At 41.6% G+C, this 24,599-nt stretch overlaps 1 protein-coding gene across 2 annotated transcripts in view; it reads left to right on the top strand.

Moving 5' to 3' along the window:
- Positions 1 to 24,599, top strand: part of EPS8L1 (EPS8 like 1) — a 234,433-nt gene that overhangs the window by 202,068 nt on the left and 7,766 nt on the right. For both annotated transcript variants that reach the window (XM_040327622.1, XM_040327623.1), the window contains 5 exons: positions 5,318 to 5,453; positions 9,866 to 9,915; positions 10,039 to 10,135; positions 14,038 to 14,181; positions 17,891 to 18,002. In XM_040327622.1, the coding sequence (XP_040183556.1) occupies positions 5,318 to 5,453; positions 9,866 to 9,915; positions 10,039 to 10,135; positions 14,038 to 14,181; positions 17,891 to 18,002 (539 nt within the window). The remainder of the gene's footprint in view (positions 1 to 5,317; positions 5,454 to 9,865; positions 9,916 to 10,038; positions 10,136 to 14,037; positions 14,182 to 17,890; positions 18,003 to 24,599) is intronic.

Raw genomic sequence — 24,599 nt, 5'->3', positions numbered from 1 at the left:
ATTTTAAGTGATTTCGGAGTGCGGCTGTCCAGTTTTCGTCCTTTCATTTGCCAAGACAAGTAATTTGCGCCCCTAACCCAAGGACATTTAGCACTTCCTGAGTCCCTTCCACTTGTACAGTATCTTATTCTTTCTCTCCTTTTTCTTTGTTCCACCCACTCTTTTCCTTTCCCCTCCATGTATTCTCCATTTGTATTCCTTCTCTTACTACTTGGTGGGGGGGGAATGGAATGAGTGGCAGCGCTGGCAGGGAGTTGGAAAAAGTGGCAATGCTGGGGGGAGTTCTGATCGGCCAACTTAGGTGTTCTTGATCAAGGTCATCTGCTGATCTGAGAACTGTAGTGGGGACTTATGGCAACTATGATCACAGGTAGTGTTGCTCACTGTGTCTCCGGCTTTGTGGTGTTTCGTAGCAGTGACACCTATGCCGAAATCAGGAGATCTTCTCCAGCCCCTCCCACTTTACATTCCTCACCAGTCATCTGACCTCTAATCTCTGCCTCCCAACCATGCCGAATTGGCAGCTGCGGGCATCAGGAACAGCCCAGCTAGGCGGCAACAGGCTCCAGGGACAGCCCTGCTGGACGGCCGCGAAAAGACTGAGAGAGCAGTGCGGGCTTCAGGAACAGCCCAGGATTTGGTGACCCCTGGCAAATGGTCATTCGACCCCAGGTTGAGAACCACTGTATTAGGGTATTAAACGAAGATTCAGAAGATATAGGAGCTTACAGTCAATTATGGTATTCTGTATATTGAAGATAGACACTTACAAGTTGCTCATTCTGTACAGTATATATATATATATATATATATATATATATATATATATAGTACAGACCAAAAGTTTGGACACACCTTCTCATTCAAAGAGTTTTCTTTATTTTCATGACTATGAAAATTGTAGATTCACACTGAAGGCATCAAAACTATGAAGTAACACATGTGGAATTATACATAACAAAAAAGTGTGAAACAACTGAAAATATATTTCATATTCTAGGTTCTTCAAAGTAGCCACCTTTTGCAGCAGACACATCTCTATAACTGTTAAGAGGAGACTGTGTGAATCAGGCCTTCATGGTAGAATATCTGCTAGGAAACCACTGCTAAAGAAAGGAAACAAGCAGAAGAGACTTGTTTGGGCTAAAGAACACAAGGAATGGACATTAGACCAGTGGAAATCTGTGCTTTGGTCTGATGAGTCCAAACTTGAGATCTTTGGTTCCAACCCCCATGTCTTTGTGCGACGCAGAAAAGGTGAACGGATGGACTCTACATGCCTGGTTCCCACCGTGAAGCATGGAGGAGGAGGTGTGATGGTGTGGGGGTGCTTTGCTGCCGACACTGTTGGGGATTTATTCAAAATTGAAGGCATACTGAACCAGCATGGCTACCACAGCATCTTGCAGCGGCATGCTATTCCATCCGGTTTGCGTTTAGTTGGACCATCATTTATTTTTCAACAGGACAATGACCCCAAACACACCTCCAGGCTGTGTAAGGGCTATTTGACCAAGAAGGAGAGTGATGGGGTGCTGCGCCAGGTGACTACCTCTTGAAGCTCATCAAGAGAATGCCAAGAGTGTGCAAAGCAGTAATCAAAGCAAAAGGTGGCTACTTTGAAGAACCTAGAATATGAAATATATTTTCAGTTGTTTCACACTTTTTTGTTATGTATAATTCCATGTGTGTTAATTTATAGTTTTGATGCCTTCAGTGTGAAACTACAATTTTCATAGTCATGAAAATAAAGAAAACTCTTTGAATGAGAAGGTGTGTCCAAACTTTTGGTCTGTACTGTATATATATATATATATATATATATATATATATATATATATATATATATATTTTTTTTTTTTTTTTTTTTTGCTGTTTTGTAATTTCCTACTGCAAGATTTTTCTCTTTGAATGTTGCATTTGTTTTCTGGGTTTTGTAAACCTTATATACCGTAATTAAAATTGAGTTGAGAATTGATTATTACCACTGCAGTGTCAGTCAGAATTTATTGCCTGATTTTCAGCCTATTTTTTATCATTCTATCATTGGTCAGTCAAAACTAGGAAACAGTTAAACCATGGGTGACAGATTGCTGTGATTGAAATCTTATGGAAATCTATAAAAATACTAAACATTCTAAAGTTCAGCATCAGGTGTAGGGATACAATGGTTTAGAATATTTCTGTTAGTTGGTAGATATGTACAGAAGGTGGGAGAGCTTACAATTTTACACTATAAGGCAGTGTAGAATATTTCTGTTAGTTGATAGATATGTACAGAAGGTGAGAGAGCTTACGATTTTAAAATATAAGGCAGTGATATTGAAATTTTAAGTTAACTTTTTTTTTTTCCTAAATTCCAGCTTCCCCTATGTACCAGTATACCATTAATTTACCTCAGTTGCAAAAAAAATAAAAGCTTTCTTTGATTTTTAGAACAAGGCCTTACCTTGGCCCTTGCTGTAATTCTTAGAAAGCTTCAGAGACTTCCAGTTATATAGATTTGGGGTGGAGAAACCACCAAGACACAAAAAGGAGTTTACCAGCTGACATTATTAGCACACACATCCTGCACTGACCTCATTAAAACTCACACCGATTAACTATGTTTGCACAGCATCCCCGGGATTCTTCACATTTAAATTTGCCTGGCTTGTTAAAGTAGGCTGCCACAGCTGCTATGTTTGCTATGTCTGGATGGTAAACTCTCTGGGGCTGCAGGTTGGACTATCCTGATGTAGTGCAAGGACCTGCCTAATTGGATACAGTGTGATTGGATAGATGGTGTCTTCTATTCCATAGTTTTGTTAAATCTAAATGAGATTGTACAGTGATTGCACAATTCTATTTTATAATGTATGGCAATCTTTATACACCTAAAATTAACTAGTTTCGCTTTCAGTGCCATTAAATGGTAAAGGTACAGCAAACATATTTTGCCACATGAAAAAATGGGTGACAAACGCAGCAAAGTTCACAGTAAAAAATGTGCAACTTGCACCACGACAAAATGTCCCATAAGCTACTTCGCCATGTGAATTAAAATAAAGCCTTTAAAGTAAAATACATAAACACTGTAATGAGTAGTACCATTATCCGAAGTTTGAGTATGAAGAAATTGGGTCTAAGGTCCCCAAACCAAAGAGCCAATAGGAGGGGGCAATTGGATTATTGTGGTACTGGTGAAATAGATAACATAGAGTGTAAAAATGCAAATATAAAACAAAAATAAATGTTATTGAATACAATAGGACATAAAGGAAAAGTACAGGATTAAAATAACGACCACGCACAACACTATTATAAGAATCCCCAAGAGGGGAAAAACACAGTAGATTGAGGGTCACGACAATCATCTTGACTAGTTTTGTGGCCAAAGCCGCTTCATTAGAAGCATGTCTAAAATTAAATTGACAATCAATCAGTGGTTATACATTTAACAAGAACTACAGTGTGAATTGGGTAGCAAGGGCTCAGCTGCTTACCTAAAAGGCCCCCGCCAGGCGAGGGCAGTGGGGGTCACCAAACAAGGTCCCATGCGGCGACCAGGGGGCACATACATGTGAATGGACCTACTTGCCAGATATATGGGGTATAAATTGATAATTAGTATCTAAAGCCCGAACCTTAGGCTAATGTGATGCAAAGACACACGTGGTCACTGCAAGTGAAGTGGGTGGGAAAAATTGATGAAAGGGTGTGGGTGGAAGGGAAAAAGGCTGGGGAAGGGAGGGAAAGAATTAGGAAGGGGGAGGGGGGATAAGGAGGAGAAAGGGGGGAGGAGGAGGGGGAAATGGAAAGGGGGAGAAAGGAAGGGATAGGAGATGAGAGGGAAAGGGGGGGGTGGTGTACAGCGTCGCCAGGTCTGGAAGCCTGCATGTTGTCAGCGCGATGAGGTCGCATGCGCCATGCGCCAGTGCCTACTTTGCCATGTATAGCACAGCTCATTGAAAGCAACGGACTGCCCTATGTGTATCATGGAAAAAATGAGCCAAAAAATATGCGTTCCCACTACATTTGGTGTGAATGGGTCCTGAAAGTGAAATTGGTTTGTTTGCATAAGAACAACGAGGCTCTATTCACATCTGTGTGTTTCCAAACGCATGGTAAACGACACAGAAAATGCATTTCAGAAACATAGTGCAAATGCACCAAAAAGCACGGTAAAAAATGCACCATGCTTTACTCTAATAAAAAGTCCTGGAGCTTCTCTGGGGCGATTGTTGAGCATAGGGCAGCCCTATGTAGGCTGCCCTATGCGCGATGAGTGGAAACGTTCTAAAAGGCCCCCCCCCCAAAAAAAAGTGATTTCACACTATGTGAAGATGTGAACTTGACAGCCTGACAGCTGAGTGTCTCCATCCACTCCCTCCTTTGCATTTCTATAACGAAGGCCATACACTATGCAATCTGATTGTACAATCTCTGTATGGATTTATTAGAACTATAAAAACAGGATTACTCACCTGAACAATCTATTAATTTGTATCAAATCAGGCAGACCCTTGCACTACATAGCTGATGGTAGATCTAAAGGAGATTGTACAATCAGATTGTAATGTGTCAATTTAAGGGAAGAAGTAGGTGTGGTATTGAGATGAGGGAGGTGTGGTCCAGACTGGTAATATACGCCCTATTACATACCTTTATGTGATGCAAAAACACAGAGAATGAGGGAGCTGACTGATAGGAAGTGATGCAACCAGAAAGAATGTTTTAAAATTCATAAAGAAACATAACATTTCAAGCCATTTTTGAATCAGGTAAGTGAGAGATGGGAACACTGGGATGTCTGGGCCAGAAATGTATATTACAAAATGATTCTATTTATGAAGAAAAGTGCAATTCTGCCCAAAAAGGTGAACTTTAAGCATTCTTAAAATTAATTAAAGAATAAAGATGGGATATTGAAAAAAGATGTTCCTGTGAATGTTCAAATATTACTAGCTGGTTTAGGCAGAAGGCCCAAAGGTTCCAGTTTGTCTTAATCCAGCTCTGTTTACAGTGCATGTGAACTTATATTATTGCGGACCTGTATTATTTATATATACATGGCTAGCAACCTTTTTAATTAATTTCATTGCTATAGTATTAGCTCACTAAGGTTTAAATCACTTATGGGTGTTGGCTTTTTTAATTAATTGCATTGATATAGTATTAGATTGTGCATATTAATTATTTAGACACTGTATTATTTATAACACAAACATTTTATATATATATTCTAAAAAGAAAAATAGTAGTGGAGGTTATTTTTAAAATCAGGTGACTGAATACTTTGGCTAATAATATAAAACATCTTTTATTTACCCAAAAGACTGGATTTTCCTCGTGACTACTGTCCCCCATATACACCAACTTTTAATAGTGGATGGGTGCCAAATAATAGCAATGGCCAGCCCTGGGATGATCCAGTGGAGCTTCAGCATCGTCATGAAGAGTTAAGGTCACAGGTGAGCACTGATATTCTGATAATGTAGTTTCTTTCTTTTTTGCCAAAATCTGTTTTAATTGATTCATACAAAGAAGAAATAGGTGCCATCCAGAGATCACTTATGCCTCCTTTCCACTGAGTGGATCGGTTCAGGCTGGTTCGGTACAGTACCGTATTTTGAGTGTTTCCATTATGAAAGGGGCCCATACAACTGAACCATACCGCACCATTCTGGGTACTGCTTCAGATGTGGGGCCATAGAAAATGGTATGGTTCGGTTAGAGCAGAGCTACAATACATTCCACTGATTGGTGGACACGCTAGGCATTTTTTTCTAAACCCTGTATGGCCCCTGACGTTCTGACTTGTAGTGGAAACGCTCACCTGAATAGGCTGGACCATTCTAATCCTTTCAAACTGTACCGACCCGAACCGTTCCGCTCAGTGGAAAAGAGGCATTAGTGTAATCCAACGCACATAGAATACATCAGGGCATACAACCACATATTTCTTCTTACAGCATTGCGTCGAAACAATGAGATGCCAAGTAACTGTCCTCACTATATGGGTAATAGAAACATAAAGTACCATCGCAAGGAAAAAAGCTTGAAAGAATGAGGAAAATAGGAAAAAACACCCTCCTGTCATCTCGCATTCTGGAATTAATACTCACTACTAAATTGTGCCTCCTGTTTAGTCAGCAAGATACTAGACTCACTCCTTGTAGGCCACATTTGTAGTAAAATTAATATAATTAACCCAATATTTTGTTTGGGATCTTTTAAGGGATCTGGGAATCTTTTTTGGGTCAACTTGAAGCTGTTTCAGACAGGGGCACTGTGATATAAACTTCCTTTGCATTACCGCATTGTAAACCTCCCACAGCATGCTCACGCATGCCCCCTGCTGAGCCTTTTGTTGTAAAACCATTTCACAGCATTGAGCAAATTTCCCAAAATTGCATCATCTTCTAGAAGAGATTAATTTAACTTCTAGGTCCACTCTTTGGGAACTGCATAGGCAGACATTAAACGCAGCCACACTGGGGCATGATCAAGAGCTTTATGGGGAGGATTTCTAATTCAACTAATTGATGCATATGCACCTGGTCTATTATAAAGAGATCCAACCTAGAGTATGACTGATGCACTGCAGAAAGGTATATATAGTTTCAGTCTGGAGCTATGTAATCTGCCACCATTCCACAAATCTAACTTTAGCTAATGATTTATGAAAATGTTTCAGTGCTGCATCTGAGAAGATGAGGTATCCTAATGTGGGTTTGGGCTTAGATAAGACTCCCCTCCAATTAGAAAGAGTTATAGAGATCACACTTGCAGTGCTTAGATTGGAGAGACAGAACATTGGTCAAACAACATGCACTTGACAAAGAGGTGTCTATCCTCCAGATCAAAGAGTTGATCAATATGGACAAAGGGGTATTGTTTATGCACCACTATTGAAACACCCTTGCATCTCTTTGTAAGGGGATTTACTCAAGAACCAAAGACTTGTTTTATACATGGGCAATTTTGGGGGTCGAGGAGTGCGTAAAGTGCTTACAGAAAGAAGGTTTATGGAAGGGACTTTTGGAAAGGCACTACTATGACAAATAAATAAAAATACAAATATAGTTTTATTAAATACAATCTTAAGACAAAAATAAAATACATGCAACAGTGAATACAAATTTTTCACAGAATAGGACTTTCGTCATAACAAGAAATGGCTCTAGGTCCCAAAAAGAATCGTGGGTACTCCTACGTGTTTCGACTCAAGGGTCTTTATCTAGGGATCTCAAGAGCAACAGATTGAACAACTGTCTAAAAATATAAACAGTAATAAGTGTCAAACACATAAATGCACATACATGTATATAGGAAAACATATCAAGTAAGACAACTTACTACATATGGCACAGAATGCATGAATGCAAGAGCACCAGGATCCCTCCAAAGCCTCCACAAGTAGAAAACTTACGTAAAGTGCATCTCCTGTAGCATTAAAATATGAAGGGTTTAGCGTTTTAGTTCACACCATGTACTCTTTTTTTTTTTCAAAACTGAATGGGTTGTTTCGCAAGGTGATCGTTTACAATCGCTTTCAGTAGAGTTCCTCAAGATAGGTTATAAGGCATTGTACTAGTTGTATCTGTATAGATACTAAAATGAGTGTAGAGGGCAAGCAGGCCGAGTGCTATGAGGGTGAGCCTGGCAGCACCAAGGAATGGATCGTGGTGGCCACCAGATTTCTCATTAAGACCCACATATTGGGCCCTGTATCATCCTGCCAACATTTAAATTTGATTTCTCTCAATTCTAAGCTGTTGAGACATTCCCTACTGGTGGGCCCAGTAAATAACAGACTCTGTTATGTTTCTTACGAACCACTTGCCATTGAGATGTATATGGGGCTGGCTCTACAGCAGACACCTACAGTGCCTTGCAAAAGTATTTACCTCCTTGGGATTTTTACCAATTTTGTTACATTACAGACTTTAGCTCAAGGTTTTTTTAATCTATGATGGATCAGAACACAGAAGTCCAAGTTGGTGAAGTAAAATTAGAAAAATATATACATAAAACTAATTTTCAGAACTACAAAAATTATAATTGGCATGTGCGTATGTATTCACCCCCTTTATTATGAAGCCCATCAAAAGCTCTGGTGCAACCAATTACCTTTAGAAGTCACTACCTGTGTGCAATCTAAGTGTCACATGATCTGTCATTATTACATACCTTTTTGAAAGGCCCCCAGAGGCTGCAACACCTAAGCAAGAGGCACCACTAACCAAACACTGCTATGAAGACCAAGGAACTCTCCAAATAAGTAAGGGACAATGTTGTTGAGAAGTACAAGTCAGGGTTAGGTTATAAAAACAATATCCAAATATTTGATGATCCTTAGGAGCACCATCAAATCTATCATAACCAAATGGAAAGAACATGGCACAACAGCAAACCTTCCAAGAAACGGCCGCACATCAAAACTCATGGACCGGGCAAGGAGGGCATTATTCATAGAGGCAGCACAGAGACCTAAGGTAACCCTGGAGGAACTACAGAGTTCCACAGCAGAGACTGGAGTATCTGTACATAGGACGACAATAAGCCGTATGCTCCATAGAGTTGGGCTTTATGGCAGAGTGGCCAGAAGAAAGCCATTACTTTCAGCAAAAAACATGATGGCACGTTTTGAGCTTGCAAAAAGGCATGTGGGATACTCCCAAAATGTATGGAGGTAGGTGCTCTGGTCTGATGAGACTAAAATTGAACTTTTTGGCCATCAAAGAAAAAGCCTTGTCTGGCACAAACCCAACACATCACATCACCCAAAGAACACCCCCACATCCCCATAGTAAAACATGGTGGTGGCAGCATCATGCTGTGGGGTTTTTTTTTCAGCAGTCGGGACTGGGAAACTGGTCAGAGTTGAGGGAAAGATGGATGGTGCTAAATACAGGGATATTCTTAAGCAAAATCTGTACCACTCTGTGTATGATTTGAGTCTAGAACGGAGGTTCACCTTCCAGCAGGACAATTATCTCAAACATCCTGCTAAAGCAACACTTGAGTGGTTTAAGGGGATATATCTATATGTGTTGGAATGGCCTAGTCAAAGCCCTCACCTCAACTTGAAGGAGGTGGAGCAGTTTTGCAAGGAGGAATGGGCAAAAATCCCAGTGGTAAGATGTGGCAAGCTCATTGAGACTTATCCAAAGTGACTTGGAGCTGTGATAGCCGTAAAGGTGGGTCTACAAAGTATTGACTTTAGGGGGGCAAATAGTTATGCACATTGACTTTTTCTGTTAATTTTTCCTATTTGTTTGCTTCACAATAATAAAAAAACATCTTTAAAGTTGTGGGCATGTTCTGTAAATTAAATGATGCAAATCCTCAAACAATCCATGTTAATTCCAGGTTGTGAGGCAACAAAGCATAAACAGTGACAAGGGGGTGAATACTTTTGCAAGGCACTGTATCAAACAAGAATTGTAACCACTTTCCATTTTCCATTAAGGGTGCAGGGGTTCCGCCCTCCTATCCATGTGTTCGGCCCCCTAATCTACATGCGAACGCATGAATTCAAATGGAGGTTTATTTAATAAATTTTTGAAGCATGTGATTAGAGGCTCTAATAGGCTTCAAAAAAATGATGGGCTTGGGGTGCAGAGGGTGACCTGACCGACCTAGGGGGATGGCCTTGGGTGCATTGTTTGACACTGCCCCCCCCCCCCCAAAAAAAAAAATACTAGCCGTCACTGGTTGTATTAAAACAATTAAATTGGACATCATACTAAAGTTTGCATTTTTAAGGTAAAAAAAATATGTTTAGTATTCGTGCCAGTTTAGCTAGGAATAATTAAAGTATAAATGTGTGATTAGCTTATTTATGTTACGTTCATTAAATATTTTATTTAATTTTTAGCAATCGACATCTCAGATAAACCTGCCTCCTCCACCTGCTGTTCTAAATGGGTATGTTATCTGTAAGAATGTTTTTATTATTTGTGTTACATTGTTCATTGTTCTTATTGGGCCTCTCTGAATTAAAACATGCTGCTGAACTGTATATGTTTTTATGTTAATTTTACTTTGCAGCCATCAAGAGATAAATGGCAAGAGTGCCAGCTGCACGTATGATTTTGTTGCACGGAACAGTAGTGAGCTGTCGGTGTTACAGGGAGAAGTGTTGCAGGTAGGTACTACGCACTGATCAGCTTTATGTTGTGATGTCGATAATTATTAGCAACCATAAGGCTACCTTAAAAGAAGTATTTGATGCATTTCTTGCATAAGTGATATAATGTATGGTTAAAGTTATAACTTTAATAATATTTTCACTTATTTATAGTTTTCAGTAATGCCGCGTACACACGACCGTTTTTCGGGTTGTAAAAAACTGGGCACTTAAACCCCCTTAATAACCAAACCAATTTTCAGCTTTCGGTGCTCTTACATTTTGAATGACAAATTTTCGTCCTTTTTTCACACAAATAGAGCTTTGTATTGGTGGTATTTGATCACCTCACCTCAGATCGTACATTTCGTAAAAAAAAGAATTTTTCTTAATTTCTATTATAAAATTTTGCAAAAATGTATTTTCCTTCATAAATTTGGCCAAATATGTATACTGCTACATATCTTTGGTAAAAAAAAAAAATTGTGGATATAATTTTAGTCTGGGTGAAAGTTATAGGGTCTACAAATTACTGAAAATGTATCAATTTGATCACACCTGATGTACTGACAGCCTATCTCATTTCTTGAGACCCTAACAAGCCAGTAAAGTACAAATAACCCCCCAAATTACCCCTTTTTGGAAAGTAGACATTCCAAGGTAATTAGTAAAAGGCATAGTTAGTTTTTTGAAGTTGTCATTTTTTCCCACAATTCTTTTTTTGTTTGTTTTTTTCACACCAAATTGTCATAATAACAGGTTATTTCTCTCACATGGCATGCACATTCCACAAATGACACCCCAAAATATATTCTTCTGCTCCTCTTGAGTATGGCAATACCACATGTGTGAGACTTTTACACATCCTGGCCACATACAGAGGCCCAACACTGAAGTAGCAACTTCAGCGTTCTAGGAGCATAAATTACACATCTAGGGCCAGATTCAGGTACATTGTCGTATCTTTGTGCCAGGCGTAGCGCATCTCATATGCGCTATGCCGACGTAACATTGAGAGGCAAGCTGAGTATTCACAAAGCACTTGCTCCCATATTTACACCAGCGTAACGTAAATAGGCCGGCGTAAGCCCGCCTAATTCAAAGTAGGCAGGTAGTGGGCGTGTTGTATTAAAATGAATCGTGACCCCATGTAAATGCATGGCCGTACGAACGGCATAGATTACTGCGACGGGCGTAAGTACGTACGTGAATCGGCGTATCTTGCTCATTTACATATTCAACGTGTAAATCAATGGAAGCGCCCCTAGCGGCCAGCGTAAATATGCACCCAAGATACGACGGCGTAGGAGACTTACGTCGGTCGTAGGAAGCCAAAATTCAGGTGTATCTTGTACTGTGAATACGGCACATAGATACGATAGGCGTGTAGGATTAAATAATGCAGGGGTCAATGGCAGTCGCACCTCCGATCAGAAGTATAGATGGAAGGAAATAATCCACAAACCGCACCAAGGTTAAGGAAGCATCCACAACTCCTAAGGATCCAAAGATAAATATATTGCGTTCATCAGCAGAGGGATAACCAAAAGAAAATGCAGAGAGGAAGCACAATAGTGAAGCCCGTAGATATAAGTAACACGCAATTTATTGTATTGTACTTACAAGCAGGACAGCTTAACAAGCATCAAAAACATTCTGGCCCGGATTTACATAGAATGGCTTATATTTGTGCGGGCGTAACGTATCCTATTTACGTTACGCCTCCGCAACTTTGACAGGCAAGTGCCGTATTCTCAAACCAAAGTTGCGGCGGCGTAGGGCAAATAGGCAGGCGTAAGCCCGCCTAATTCAAATGTGGTAGATGTGGGCGTGTGTTATGTAAATTTAATGTGACCCCACGTAAATCACGCTTTTTACAAACGCGCATGCTTATCTTGTATCTTGATCTGGGCATACAGGATGAGAAGACTGACATGTGGTGGATGGGTTTGGTAGACCAATAGGAGTACATTTGTTTGTTTTTCGAGAGACCCATATTATAAGAAAATTTGAAATTCCTCTATGGTGAGTTCTCTCCACTCAAAGGGACGGGCATAACTGGAACCAGGGTTGCTTTCTATGTACTGCTGTGCGTAGAGGTTGCACTGGGCCACAATGGATGATAATAATTCTTCAGTGAAAACTAAATGAAAAAAAACGATAGATCGAAAGACGATAAGATTGAAGACTCAGATCGCTTCCAATATTTCAAAAGTTAAACAGGAGTCTGTTTGAAAAAATGTAATTTCCATAGACATAATTTGAGCTGCTAGAATACAGTCATTTATGCTGTCCCTGAAAACTGGTTTCATGGGGCCTAATCCACAAAAACCCGGCGCAACGTAATGTTTCACATTTAAGTTACACCGCCGCAAAATCTCTACCTAAGTGCCCGATCCACAAAGCACTTACCTAGAAATTTTGAGCGGTGTAATTTAAATCCGTCCGGCGCAAGGCGTTCCTTAATCTAATGGGGCGAGTCCCATTTAAATTAGGCGCGCTCCCGCGCTGGACATACTGCGCATGCTCCCGACGTGCTTTGCGCGGGTAAAAAAAGTTGCGGCGGGAAAAAAAAATGTAAAAAGAAATTTGACAGCGTCGCGGGAAAGAAGGGTCTACTTTTACAAGGTGTACTAACTTTACACTTTGTAAAAGCAGCCCTCATTTTGCGACGGCAAACTAATACTTACGGAGAAAAAACGAAGCGTAAAAGCTTCGTGGATCTCCGTAAGTGCTAATTTGCATACCCGAAGCGGCATTTCGACGAGAAATGCCCCCAGCGGCGGCTGCGGTACTGCATCCTAAGATCCGACAGTGTAAGTCCCTTACACATGTCGGATCTTCTGCCTATCTATTGGAAACTGATTCTGTGGATCAGTTCCATAGATAGAAACAGGGATACGACGGCGTATCAGTAGATACGCCAGCGTATCCCTTTTGAGGATCAGGCCCAGTGTTCTGTAACACAGCCTACAACTTGAAGGCATCCCACACACCTTTGATTTAATGGATTACAGTTTTTCCCACATTGCCATGGAAGCCTTATGAAAAGGCCCATGTTTTTTCCATTTATTTGGATTATCGATGTTGTCCACAGCTATGTGGAACTTGTCATGCCACATTTGGATAACAATAGTTTGTCTAGCTGTCCCCCAAAGTGTTAAAAGGGACAATAAAAAAAGCATTTAATTAGAGCCCTTTCACACAGTGGCGCTTTATTGTCGTTTTAGCGGCAGCTTTTAGGGTTAAAAGCGCCCGCAAGGTGCCGCAGCGGCGCCTCCCATTGATTTCAATGGGCAGGGGTGCTTTAGGAGTGGTGTGTACACCGCTCCTACAGCGCCTCAAAGATGATGCTTGCAGGACTTTTTTGACATGCAAATTAGCTAGTTACGGCGATCCACGAACGTACGACCGTCCGGTGCATTTTTTTACGTCGTTTGCGTTCGGCTTTTTCCAGAGTATAGTTAAAGCTGCTGTTATGAGGCGTACTCAATGTCAAGTATGGCCGTCGTTCCCGCGTACAATTTTGAATTTTTTACGTTGTTTGCGCAAGTCGTTCACGAATAGGGATTTGCGTAGAATGACGTTGCCGTCGTGAGCATTGGCTTGTTCCGGGGTAATTTCGAGCATGCGCACTGGGATACCCCCACGGACGGCGCATGCGCAGTTAAAAAAAAACTTTGTTTACGTCGGGTCACGACGTATTAACATAAAACACGCCCCCATCACAGAGATTTGAATGGCGCGCCATTACGCCGCCACAGATACACTGCGCGGCCGTAACTTACGGCGCAAATTCTTTCAGGATTCAAAAAAAAGAAACAAAGTTATCTTAGATACGCTGCGCCCGGTGCAGAGGTACGTGGATCTGCCCCAGTATGTCTCACTTTTTTAAACCTATTTTTCTCCACTCGTTAAAGGTTCTTGATGACTCCAAAAAATGGTGGAAAGTGCAGAATCGATTTGGGCAGATTGGATATGTACCATACAACATACTTTCCCCAGTTTCAGATGCAGAATTTAACAACACCAAACAAAATGGGGTCCAGCCAAGTCCAACTAAGGTATAACAAGTTTAATGACATGCTGTGCTATTCTGTATTGTTAGTGTGTTAACCATTTCCTACTTATACTTTATTCAAAAGTAAAAAAAAAAAATGTTTTGGCTTTAGATCCCTGGTGTATGTCTAGTGAAAACTTTTTTTCAGTTTTGTACGGTGTAGTGTAGGGTTAAAACCCCAGTCAGGCTATTTTTTGTTGTTATTGTTGTCTGTGTAACATTAAGCTCAGGTTCACACTGAGCTACGGGAATGAAGCCGTGCAAGATCAGCTGAACTTGCAAGATTTCACTCCTGCATGTCAGTCTCGACTTCGGCCGCGATTTCTGAGACATCTGTGCAGGTTATTGCACAGATGTCAATCGCAGGCCGAAATCGCAAAAAGTAGTACAGAAACTACTTTTTTGAAATCTGTGCAGCGCTGCAGATGCGGCGTCGCCAGGGCCGCCATCAGGAATTATGGGGCTGGGGCCCCTTACACAGAGCAGAGAACCGGGGGGGGGGGGGGGTGCTGCCATCTGAAATTGAAATTGAGAAGCGGGAGGGGGGGCTGCCGCGAATTGAGAAGCGGAGGGGGGCCCTTTACAAATTGTTAATAAAAATTAATAAAAAAATATATAAAATAAATAAACATTTATAAAAAAAAAAAAGGGGGGGGGGGTTGCCATCCAGGGCCCTGGGGACCCCTGGGCCCTTTAATAAAAAAAAAAAACATTTATATATAAAAAAAAAGGGGGGGGGTTTGCCACATGGGGCCCTGGAGACCTCACGAGCCCTTATATAATATAAAAATTTATTTATTTTTTTATAAAAAAAGGGGTGTTTTCATCCCGGGCCCTGGGGATCTCCGGGCCCCTGGGGACCCCCGTACCCCTAAAAAAAAATTGGCCCTTTAATAAAAAATAAAAAATATATATATTAGAAAAAATATATATTTTTTATAAAAAATAAATAAAAAAAAAGGGGGGTTGCCATCCGGGGCCCTGGGGGCCTTCAGACCCCTGGGGACCTCCGGACCTCTAAAAAAAAAAAATGTCCCTTCAATAAAAAATAAAATAAAAATATATTAAAAATATATATATATATTTTTTATAAAAAAAAAATAAAAAAAATGGGAGTTGTCATATGGGGCCCTGTGGGCCTCCGGAACCCTGGGGACCTCCGGACCCCTAAGGGGGTTGCCATCCGGGCCCCTGCTGGCCCGGGGCCCACTACAACAGGACCAGTTGTACTGGCTTATCAGCGGCCTTGGGCGTCGCACCTCTTAGGATGGTGCCATTAACGTCAATTGCTGCCGATTTGACATGTCAAATTGCATGTTAAAACACTCCAGTGTGAGCCAAGGCTAAGGAAATTTCCCTTCACTTTCTGCCCCACAAATGCAACAGGAAGCTGAAGGAAATCTCCCAAAAGGAGCGGATTTCACCTCTTAGACAGATGTTAGAAACAGATGTTCCCATTGGAAGGTTTCCCTTTACCTTTTGACCCTACAACTCAAGATTTGTCCTTTTTCGGTAACAATGGTCACCAGTACAAATAGAGGTGTGGATCTTACCAATGAGGACACAGACAGCAGTCAAAACTTGACAGGGGGTCCAACACTTCCCCATTAGAGATTTATTTTAAAGCATTGATATCAGCTAGAAAATGATCTTGTAATTCATGATTGTGCAATTGGGATGTTCAAAGTTCAGGAATCCATAGCAACCAATCATAACTCATTCAGACTGCTGAAAAGTGGTTATCTAATACTGGATTACTTGCTGTTGATCACTAACCTTTGCTTTTTCCATTCCATTTTTCAAGGAAAAGTATAGTGTATTTCAAGTGAGAATATATTTTAAGTTATTATTATTGCAGTTATTACTTATATTTATGTGCCTTTAAAGGTAATCCTTGTTCTGCACTGTCCATCTACAGTATGTGGAGGCAGACATCTTGGTAGAGACAGGGGCCCGGATTCAGATAGGAGATACGACGGCGTATCTCCTGATACGCCGTCGTATCTCTGAGTCCGGCCGTTGTATCTATGCGCCTGATTCATAGAATCAGTTACGCATAGATATCCCTAAGATCCGTCATATCTTAGGCTGCAATTTCACGCTGGCCGCTAGGTGGTGCTTCCGTTTGTTTACGCGAGGAATATGCAAATTACTATTTACGTTGATTCAGAAATGAACGACCGCCCGGCGTTTTTTTTTTTACGTCGTTTGCGTTCGGCTTTTTCCGGCGTATAGTTACCCCTGCTATATGAGGCGTAGCTAATGTTAAGTATGGCCGTCGTTCCCGAAACGAAATTTTAAATGTTTACGTCGTTTGCGTAAGTCGTTCGCGAATACAACTGGACGTAATTTACGTTCACGTCGAAAGAATGACGATTTGCTGACGTCATTTGGAGCATGCGCACTGCGATCCAGACGCGGCCGGCGCATGCGCAGTTGGTTCGGCGCGGGGACGCGCTTAATTTAAATGCTACACGCCCCCTACCCGCCGAATTTGAATTCCGCCAGGTGATTTACGCTACGCCGCCTCAACTTTACAGGCAAGTGCTTTGTGAATAAAGCACTTGCCTGAAAAACTTGCGGCGGCGTAACGCAAATGACATACGTTACGCCAGCAGAAAGATCTGCTGATCTTTCTGAATTTGGCCCAGGGTTTTGATTCCTCAAGTCAAAGATGTCTCTCTGATTTGTGGTCTGATGAATGATGGGGAATATTCAAGCAGCAGGAGAGGTGGAGGAAGCAAAGGTACACAAAATAAATAAAGCAAAAGCAGAAAGATACTTGCATGTCCTTGGGTATGGATTTCACTCCAGAAAGGAGGACAGTAAGTAGCACAGTAGTGACATCCCCCAAATCTCACTCCAGATATCATGAGACTAGCATTCAGAGGCAGCAGTGCCTTGATCACATGCTGCAGATATACAGCTATGAGGCTGTAGTCACAAGAAGTGAGCTCATGTTTTTTTATGAGGAATTAAAGACAAAATGGTATAACTCAAGCATACTAATTAGGCACAATTCAAATTTCTAGATGAATCTAAAAGATAAGGCCGGTTCCACACTGGTGTGCTGTATTTTGGCTGCAGCACAGATGTATCCACGATTTTTGTGCGCTTTAACATTGGTTTTAGCCACAGTCCCATAGACTTTCTTTTTGCTTGCGTTTTTGCTGTGGCTTCTGAAAGACTGGGCATGCTGCATCTTTGGTGCACTTTCAGAAACATGTGACCTAATAGAAAGTCTATGGGCTGAAACTGTTCTTCCCAAGTTGATCAATTTATCAACTTGGGTACAACCAGCCTGATGGATTTTACATGTGATTATTGCTAGCGGCTATTGTTGCCACTAGCAGTAATCACTATGTTCTCCTGGCAGGGACCCCCCTCCTGCCGTGAGAACACAATGGTTTGTGGGAGTGATTCCCCCATCCACACCGACTGTGTGGATGGGGGAATCAGAGCCTGTATATGTAATGAACATTGTGACCACCCTATGAAAGTATCAAATTACAAACTATATATATATATATATATATATATATATCAAAAACACACATTGAAAACATTGTTTACATCAAGGTGATCAAAAAGAAATTGAAAAATACTATACATTGCCTTTAAATCAGGCCAAATTCTCATGTTTGCCAATTTTAGAGATGGTTGTTTCATTCAGATTAATAAACATTTGACTTTTTTTATATATATATATACAGAAATCCCTACCACCAACTCCCCCTAAAAAACCAACAAAATCAAATACAATTGGTCAGGCACAGTGGGATGAAGTGGACAGCCAGCAACCCGAACAGAACCATATACAGCAAGGTAAGAGTTACAGTTGTGCTAAAAATAATAGCAGTGTTTAACCACTTCGATACCAGGCACTTTCGCCCAGGCCAATTTTTTCGCTTTCAATACAGTACCCAAACAATTTTTTTGATCATTTTGTTCCCACGAATAGAGCTTTCTTTTGGTGGTATTTGATCACTGCTGCGTTTTTTCTTTGTTCCTGTTCTTACATTTTGTAAATAAGTAAGTTTTCTCCTTCACTGACAGGGAAATGATGAGGTGGCACTCATAGGCGACACTGATGGGCACTGAAAGGCTGCACTTATGGGTACTTATGGGTGACACTGATAGGTGGCACTGCTGGGCATCACTGGTGAGGAGACATCTGGCAGGCATTTGAAGTGGGCACTGACTGGCACCATTTCTGGGCACTGGCATCTTTTAGGGCACTGTGTGGCATCCCTAGTGGCCATACCTGGTCATCCATGTGTGCTGGCCATCCCTGGTGGTCCTGGCGGCATCCCTGGTGGTCCAGTGTGGGCATCTGCAGGGGGGACTGCACTGAAAAACAATCATCGCAGACCCCCCCTGCCAGGAGAGCTGCTGATCGACTCCCTTCTACTCGTGTCTGTCAGACGCGAGTGAGGAAAAGCTGATAAATGGCTCTTCCTATTTACACTGTGTTCAGCCATGATTGGACACGGCTGATCACGTAGTAAAGAGCCTCCTTCAGGTGCGTGCCGGCAGTTATCCTGCTGGACATCATATGACGCCCAGTCAGGATAACTAAATCACTGCCCGGCCGTGATTTTGCTATAGACTGGGCGGGAAGTGGTTGAAAAGTGAGTAAAGCATTCCAGCACAAGAAATGTAGAGGAATTGTGGAATGTAGTACAACCATACTACATTTCACAATTGCTCTCACAATTGCTCTGCATTTCTTGGTCTTACCTCAAAAACAGCATTTTGATGTGACCCCACAAGTTTTCTATTAGATGCTGGTCCAGGGATTGGGCTGGCCACCATAATGTTAATCTTGTTGGTCTGGAACCAAGATGCTACTCGCTTACTGGTGTGTTTGGGGTTGTCGTATTGTTGAAGCACCCATTTCAAGGGTATTCCATCTTCGGCATAAGACAACACGACCTCTTCAAGTATTTTAATGTATTCAAACTAATCAATGATCCCTGGCATGCAATAAATAAGCCCAGCGCAATACTATGAAAACCATGCCTATATCATGATGCTTAGGCCACCATGCGTCACTGTCTTCATAGTGTACTGTGGCTTGAATTCAGTGTTTAGGGGTCATCTTAAAAAACTGTCTGCGTCCCCTAGACCCAAAATAACAATCTTGCTTTTATCAGTCCACAAAATGTTGTGCCATTATGCTTTAGGCCAGTCAGTCTGTTCTTTGGCAAATTGTAACCACTTCAACACGTTGTTTTTTTCAACAAAGGGACTTTGCGGGGGCTTCTTGGCAATAGGTTGGCTTCCAATTGTTACAGTACTCACAGGTAACTTTAGACCTTCTTTGATCACCTTGCGGAGCTGATCATTGGCTTTGGCATTTTGGCTATTTTTCGATCCATTCGAATGGTAGTTTTCCTTTTTCTTCCAAGTCTTTCTGGTTTTGGTTGCTATTTTAAAGCATTTGAGATGATTTTAGCTGAGCAGCCTATCAGTCTCTACACTGCTTTATATGTTTTGTATATGTACGCTGTTCTTCTGAACAATGTTTGGAATGACCCATTTTAGTCGGTTTTTCAGAGAGAAATGCACTATACAACATTTGCTGCCTTTGTCCTTAAATAAGAGCCACCCACGCCTGTTTTTTTTTTTTTTTCAGACTCAATGACCTCACTATTTGAACTCCACACTGATATTATTTTCAATTAATGATTCAATTACACACATGCATGTCATGACTACTGGGTCTGTTGGTTTTGTATTACTCTACTGCACCTACGAGTAAATTATTTGCCATGTAGAAATATACATTTATACTAAAAACAGTTATTGATCTGGTTAGTGATGTTGGACTGCTATTATTTTGAACACAACTGTTTGTAATGCTTTAGCACTCAATGCCTGTATATCATGGGTTAGAACAGGGGTCCCCAAACTTTCTAAACGAAGGGCCAGTCCTTCAGACTTTAGAGGGCTGGAATGTATGCAGCAGGAGTAGAAAATGTCCTGGTTTCATTGGGAGTATACAATGTTTTTGACTTGATGGTCATTGGGGCCCAGATTCACAAAGCACTTACGCCGACGTATAACAAGTTACGTAAGTGCAAATGTGCGCCGTCATATCTGTGCGCCAGACCCACAAACTAATATGCGCCTAAAAACAGGCTACACCCCGCCGACGTATCTTGCTTACGCCGGTGTAGGGTGATCGTACATTTAGGCTGGGAGCATGGTGCCGCTCCCATTGATTAGCCATTCAAACATGCAAATGAGGGAAATATGGCGATTCACAAACGTGCGTGTGCCCGGCGCATGCTACGTGAGATGCGCGTAAGTTGTACGTCCGGCGTTAAGTTATTCCCCATAAAGGAGGTGCAACCCAGCAACAGACATGCTCAGGTCTGCACCAGGGAACACAAGCCGGCGTATTGTGCGTTGGACGTGTGTCTGGCTGGGCGTACGTTATGTTCACGGCGTACTCAGTGATCCGGCGTAGCTTAGGCAGTTGTGCCATCATGGTTATGAGCAGGCGCTGGGGGGGTGCGTCCACGTCACGGCGCATGCGCAGTTCGTGATACGTACACGTCTGCCGCTCGGCCCATCATTTGCATGGGGTCACGCCCACTTCCACCTACGCCGGCGTATGCCTTCGAAACCCACGCTACGCTGGCGTTGGGAGCACTGGCTTGCCTCTCTGCGCTACGTTCGGGTAGCGTACAGTGTTTGCTCTACGGCGGCGTAATGTGCGCCTTGCTTTCTGTGAATCTGGGCCTGGGAGTACATAAATTACATAGCACCTGTGGTCAGTAGAAAGAGGAATAGTTTCCCATTTTGGTTTATCTGTGAGAAGAAGTATACCCCATTGCTGTTTTCAGTGGGAGGAAGAGTGCCCCATTATTGGTGTCAGTGGACGGAATAGTGCCCCACTGTTGGTGTCTGTGAAGAGAATGGTGCCTCATCATTGTTGTCAGTGGGAGGAATTGTTCCATGTATCAGTGGGAGAGAAAATGCCCCAAGGGTCATATAAAGGCAAGCAAAGAGCCACAATTTGGAGACCACTGGGTTAAAATAAAAAATCACTGGGGCTGCAATTATAACCTGTAGCTTGCCATTTACTGCCACTCTGTTAGATAAAGAGGATGTTTGATGAGGATGCAGTAGCAAAAACAACCCCTTTAAGCCCCTGGAGCAGAAAAGTACTTTCCTTTTTTTAAGAGCTGTTTTGCTAGTTTGTATGCCTGTTGTAACCTTTTTCAATGTTTGTTAGTTTACATAGTTAGTTAGTTAGTTAGTCAGGTTGAAAAAAGACACAAGTCCATCCAGTTCAACCACAAAAAACAAAATAAAAAAACACAGTAAAATCCTATACACCCAACTTCATACCCACAGTTGATCCAGAGGAAGGCAAAAAACCCCAGCGGAGCATGATCCAATTTGCTACAGCAGGGGAAAAAATTCCTTCCTGATCCCCCGAGAGGCAATCGGATTTACCCTGGATCAACTTTACCTACAAATCTTAGTACTCAGTTATATTCTGTACATTTAGGAAAGAATCCAGACCTTTCTTAAAGCAATCTACTGATCTGGCCAGAACCACCTCTGGAGGGAGTCTGTTCCACATTTTCACAGCTCTTACTGTGAAAAAACCTTTCCGTATTTGGAGGTGAAATCTCTTTTCCTCTAGACGTAAAGAGTGCCCCCTTGTCCTCAGTGATGACCGTAAAGTGAATAACTCAACACCAAGTTCACTGTATGGACCTCTTATATATTTGTACATGTTGATCATATCCCCCCTAATTCTCCTCTTCTCAAGAGTGAATAGATTTAGTTCTTCTAATCTTTCCTCATAGCTGAGCTCCTCCATGCCTCTTATCAGTTTGGTTGCTCTTCTCTGCACTTTCTCCAGTTCTCCTATATCCTTTTTGAGAACTGGTGCCCAAAACTGAACTGCATATTCCAGATGAGGTCTTACTAATGATTTGTACAGGGGCAAAATTATATCTCTGTCTCTGGAGTCAATACCTCTCTTAATACAAGAAAGGACTTTGCTCGCTTTGGAAACCGCAGCTTGGCATTGCATGCCATTATTGAGCTTATGATCAACTAAAACCCCCAGATCTTTCTCCACTACAGACCCCCCCAGTTGTACTCCCCCTAGTATGTATGATGCATGCATATTCTTAGCCCCCAAGTGCATAACTTTACATTTATCTACATTAAACCTCATCTGCCACTTAGTCGCCCAATCAGACAGAGCATTGAGGTCGGCTTGTAAATTGGAGACATCCTGTAAGGACGTTATTCCACTGCATAGCTTGGTGTCATCTGCAAAGACAGAAATGTTACTTTTGATCTCAGACCCAATATCATTTATAAATATATTGAAAAGTAAGGGTCCCAGCACTGAACCTTGGGGTACACCACTGATAACATTGGACCATTCAGAGTAAGAATCATTAACCACGACTCTCTGAATTCTGGCTTTCAGCCAGTTTTCTATCCATTTACAAACTGATATATCCAATCCTGTAGACCTTACCTTACACATGAGCTGTGTGTGCGGAACTGTATCGAACGCTTTTGCAAAATCCAAATATATCACGTCCACAGCCACGCCTCTGTCCAGGGTTTTACTTACCTCTTCATAAAAGGAAATCAGGTTTGTCTGACAACTTCTGTCTTTCATGAATCCATGTTGACTGCTGCTTAAATAGTTTTTTTCCAGCAAGAACTCATCCATGTGGTCTTTTATTAAACGTTCCAGTATCTTCCCAACTATAGAAGTTAAACTAACAGGTCTATAGTTACTTGGTAAAGACTTTGTTCCCTTTTTAAATATGGGCACCACATTGGCCCTGCGCCAATCCAGTGGTACTATTCCTGTCTTTAATGAGTCCCTAAATATTAGATACAGTGGCTTTGAAATGACAGAGCTCAACTCACCTAGGATCCGTGGGTGGATGCCATCAGGTCCAGGTGCTTTATCCACCTTTATTCTGTCTAAATATTTCTGGACCATATCACTTTTGAGCCATTGTGGATTTGGGGCTGTGTCACTCCCACCCCCATTTTGGACATGAGCTCCCCCATGCTCCATTGTATACACAGAGCTGAAGAAAACATTTAATAAATTTGCCTTCTCTTTGTCCCCAGTCACCCACTCTAGATTATTTTGTAAGGGGCCTACATGCTCAGACTTCACCTTTTTACTATTAATATATTTAAAGAATTTTTTGGGGTTTGTCCTACTATCTTTTGCAATCTGTCGTTCGTTTTGAATTTTTGCATCCTTGATTTCCTTTTTGCATATCCTGTTATATTCTTTGTAACATTTAAACAACACTAGTGTTCCTTCATTTTTATATTTTTTAAAAGCTACTTTCTTATTGTTTATAGCTTTTTTAACTTTGACCGTGAGCCACATAGGTTTTATTTTTAGCCTTTTAAACGTATTGCCCATGGGAACATACTTTGCAGTGAGGTTCCACACAGTCTTTTTGAAGAATTCCCATTTCTGTTCTGTGTTCATATGTGCCAATAGTCCCTCCCAGTCCAAGTCCTGGAGAGCAGCCCTCATCCTTGGAAAATTTGCTCTCTTAAAATTTAGTGTTTTAATATTTCCTGTATGTATTTCTTGCTTATAGTTAACATTAAATGAAATCATGTTATGATCACTGCTACCCAGGTGTTCCTTTATCTGAACATTAGTAATAAGCTCTGCATGGTTTGAGATTATCAGGTCCAACAGAGCATCATTCCTAGTTGGGGCCTCAATAAACTGCACCATAAAATTGTCCTGCAATAGGTTTTTAAATTTTTGTCCTTTAACTGTATATCTGTTTCAAAATCAAAAAGACAGTAAGATTCATACGGTCTTATATATATATATAATGGGCTAGATTCAGAGAACAGTTACGCCGGCGTATCAGTAGATACGCCGTCGTAACTCTGGATCTACGCCGTCGTAAATTTAAGCGTATTCTGGAAACCAGATACGCTTAAATTAGGCTAAGATACGAGCGGCGTAAGTCTCTTAAGGTGCATATTTACGCTGGCCGCTAGGTGGCGCTTCCGTCGATTTCAGCGTAGAATATGCAAATGAGCTGGATACGCCGATTCAGAAACGTACGTCGTTCCCGCTTCGAATTTTGAAAATTTTACGTCGTTTGCGTAAGTCGTTCGCGAATAGGGCTTTGCGTAAATTACGTTCACGTCGACTATTTGCGACGTGATTAGGACCATGCGCACTGGGATACGTTCACGGCCGGCGCATGCGCCGTTTGTGAGAAACGCCATTTACGTGGGTTCATGTTTTATTTACATAAAACACGCCCACCTCTTGACAATTTGAATTTGGCGCACTTACGGAGCAAGTGCTTTGTGAATACTGCACTTGCCTCTCTAAATTGTGGCGGCGTAGCGTAAATAACATACGCTACGCCC

Source organism: Rana temporaria, chromosome 10 (assembly GCF_905171775.1).
Source record: "Rana temporaria chromosome 10, aRanTem1.1, whole genome shotgun sequence".
Lineage (NCBI taxonomy): Eukaryota > Metazoa > Chordata > Amphibia > Anura > Ranidae > Rana > Rana temporaria.
This window is presented reverse-complemented; position numbering and strand designations above follow the sequence as displayed.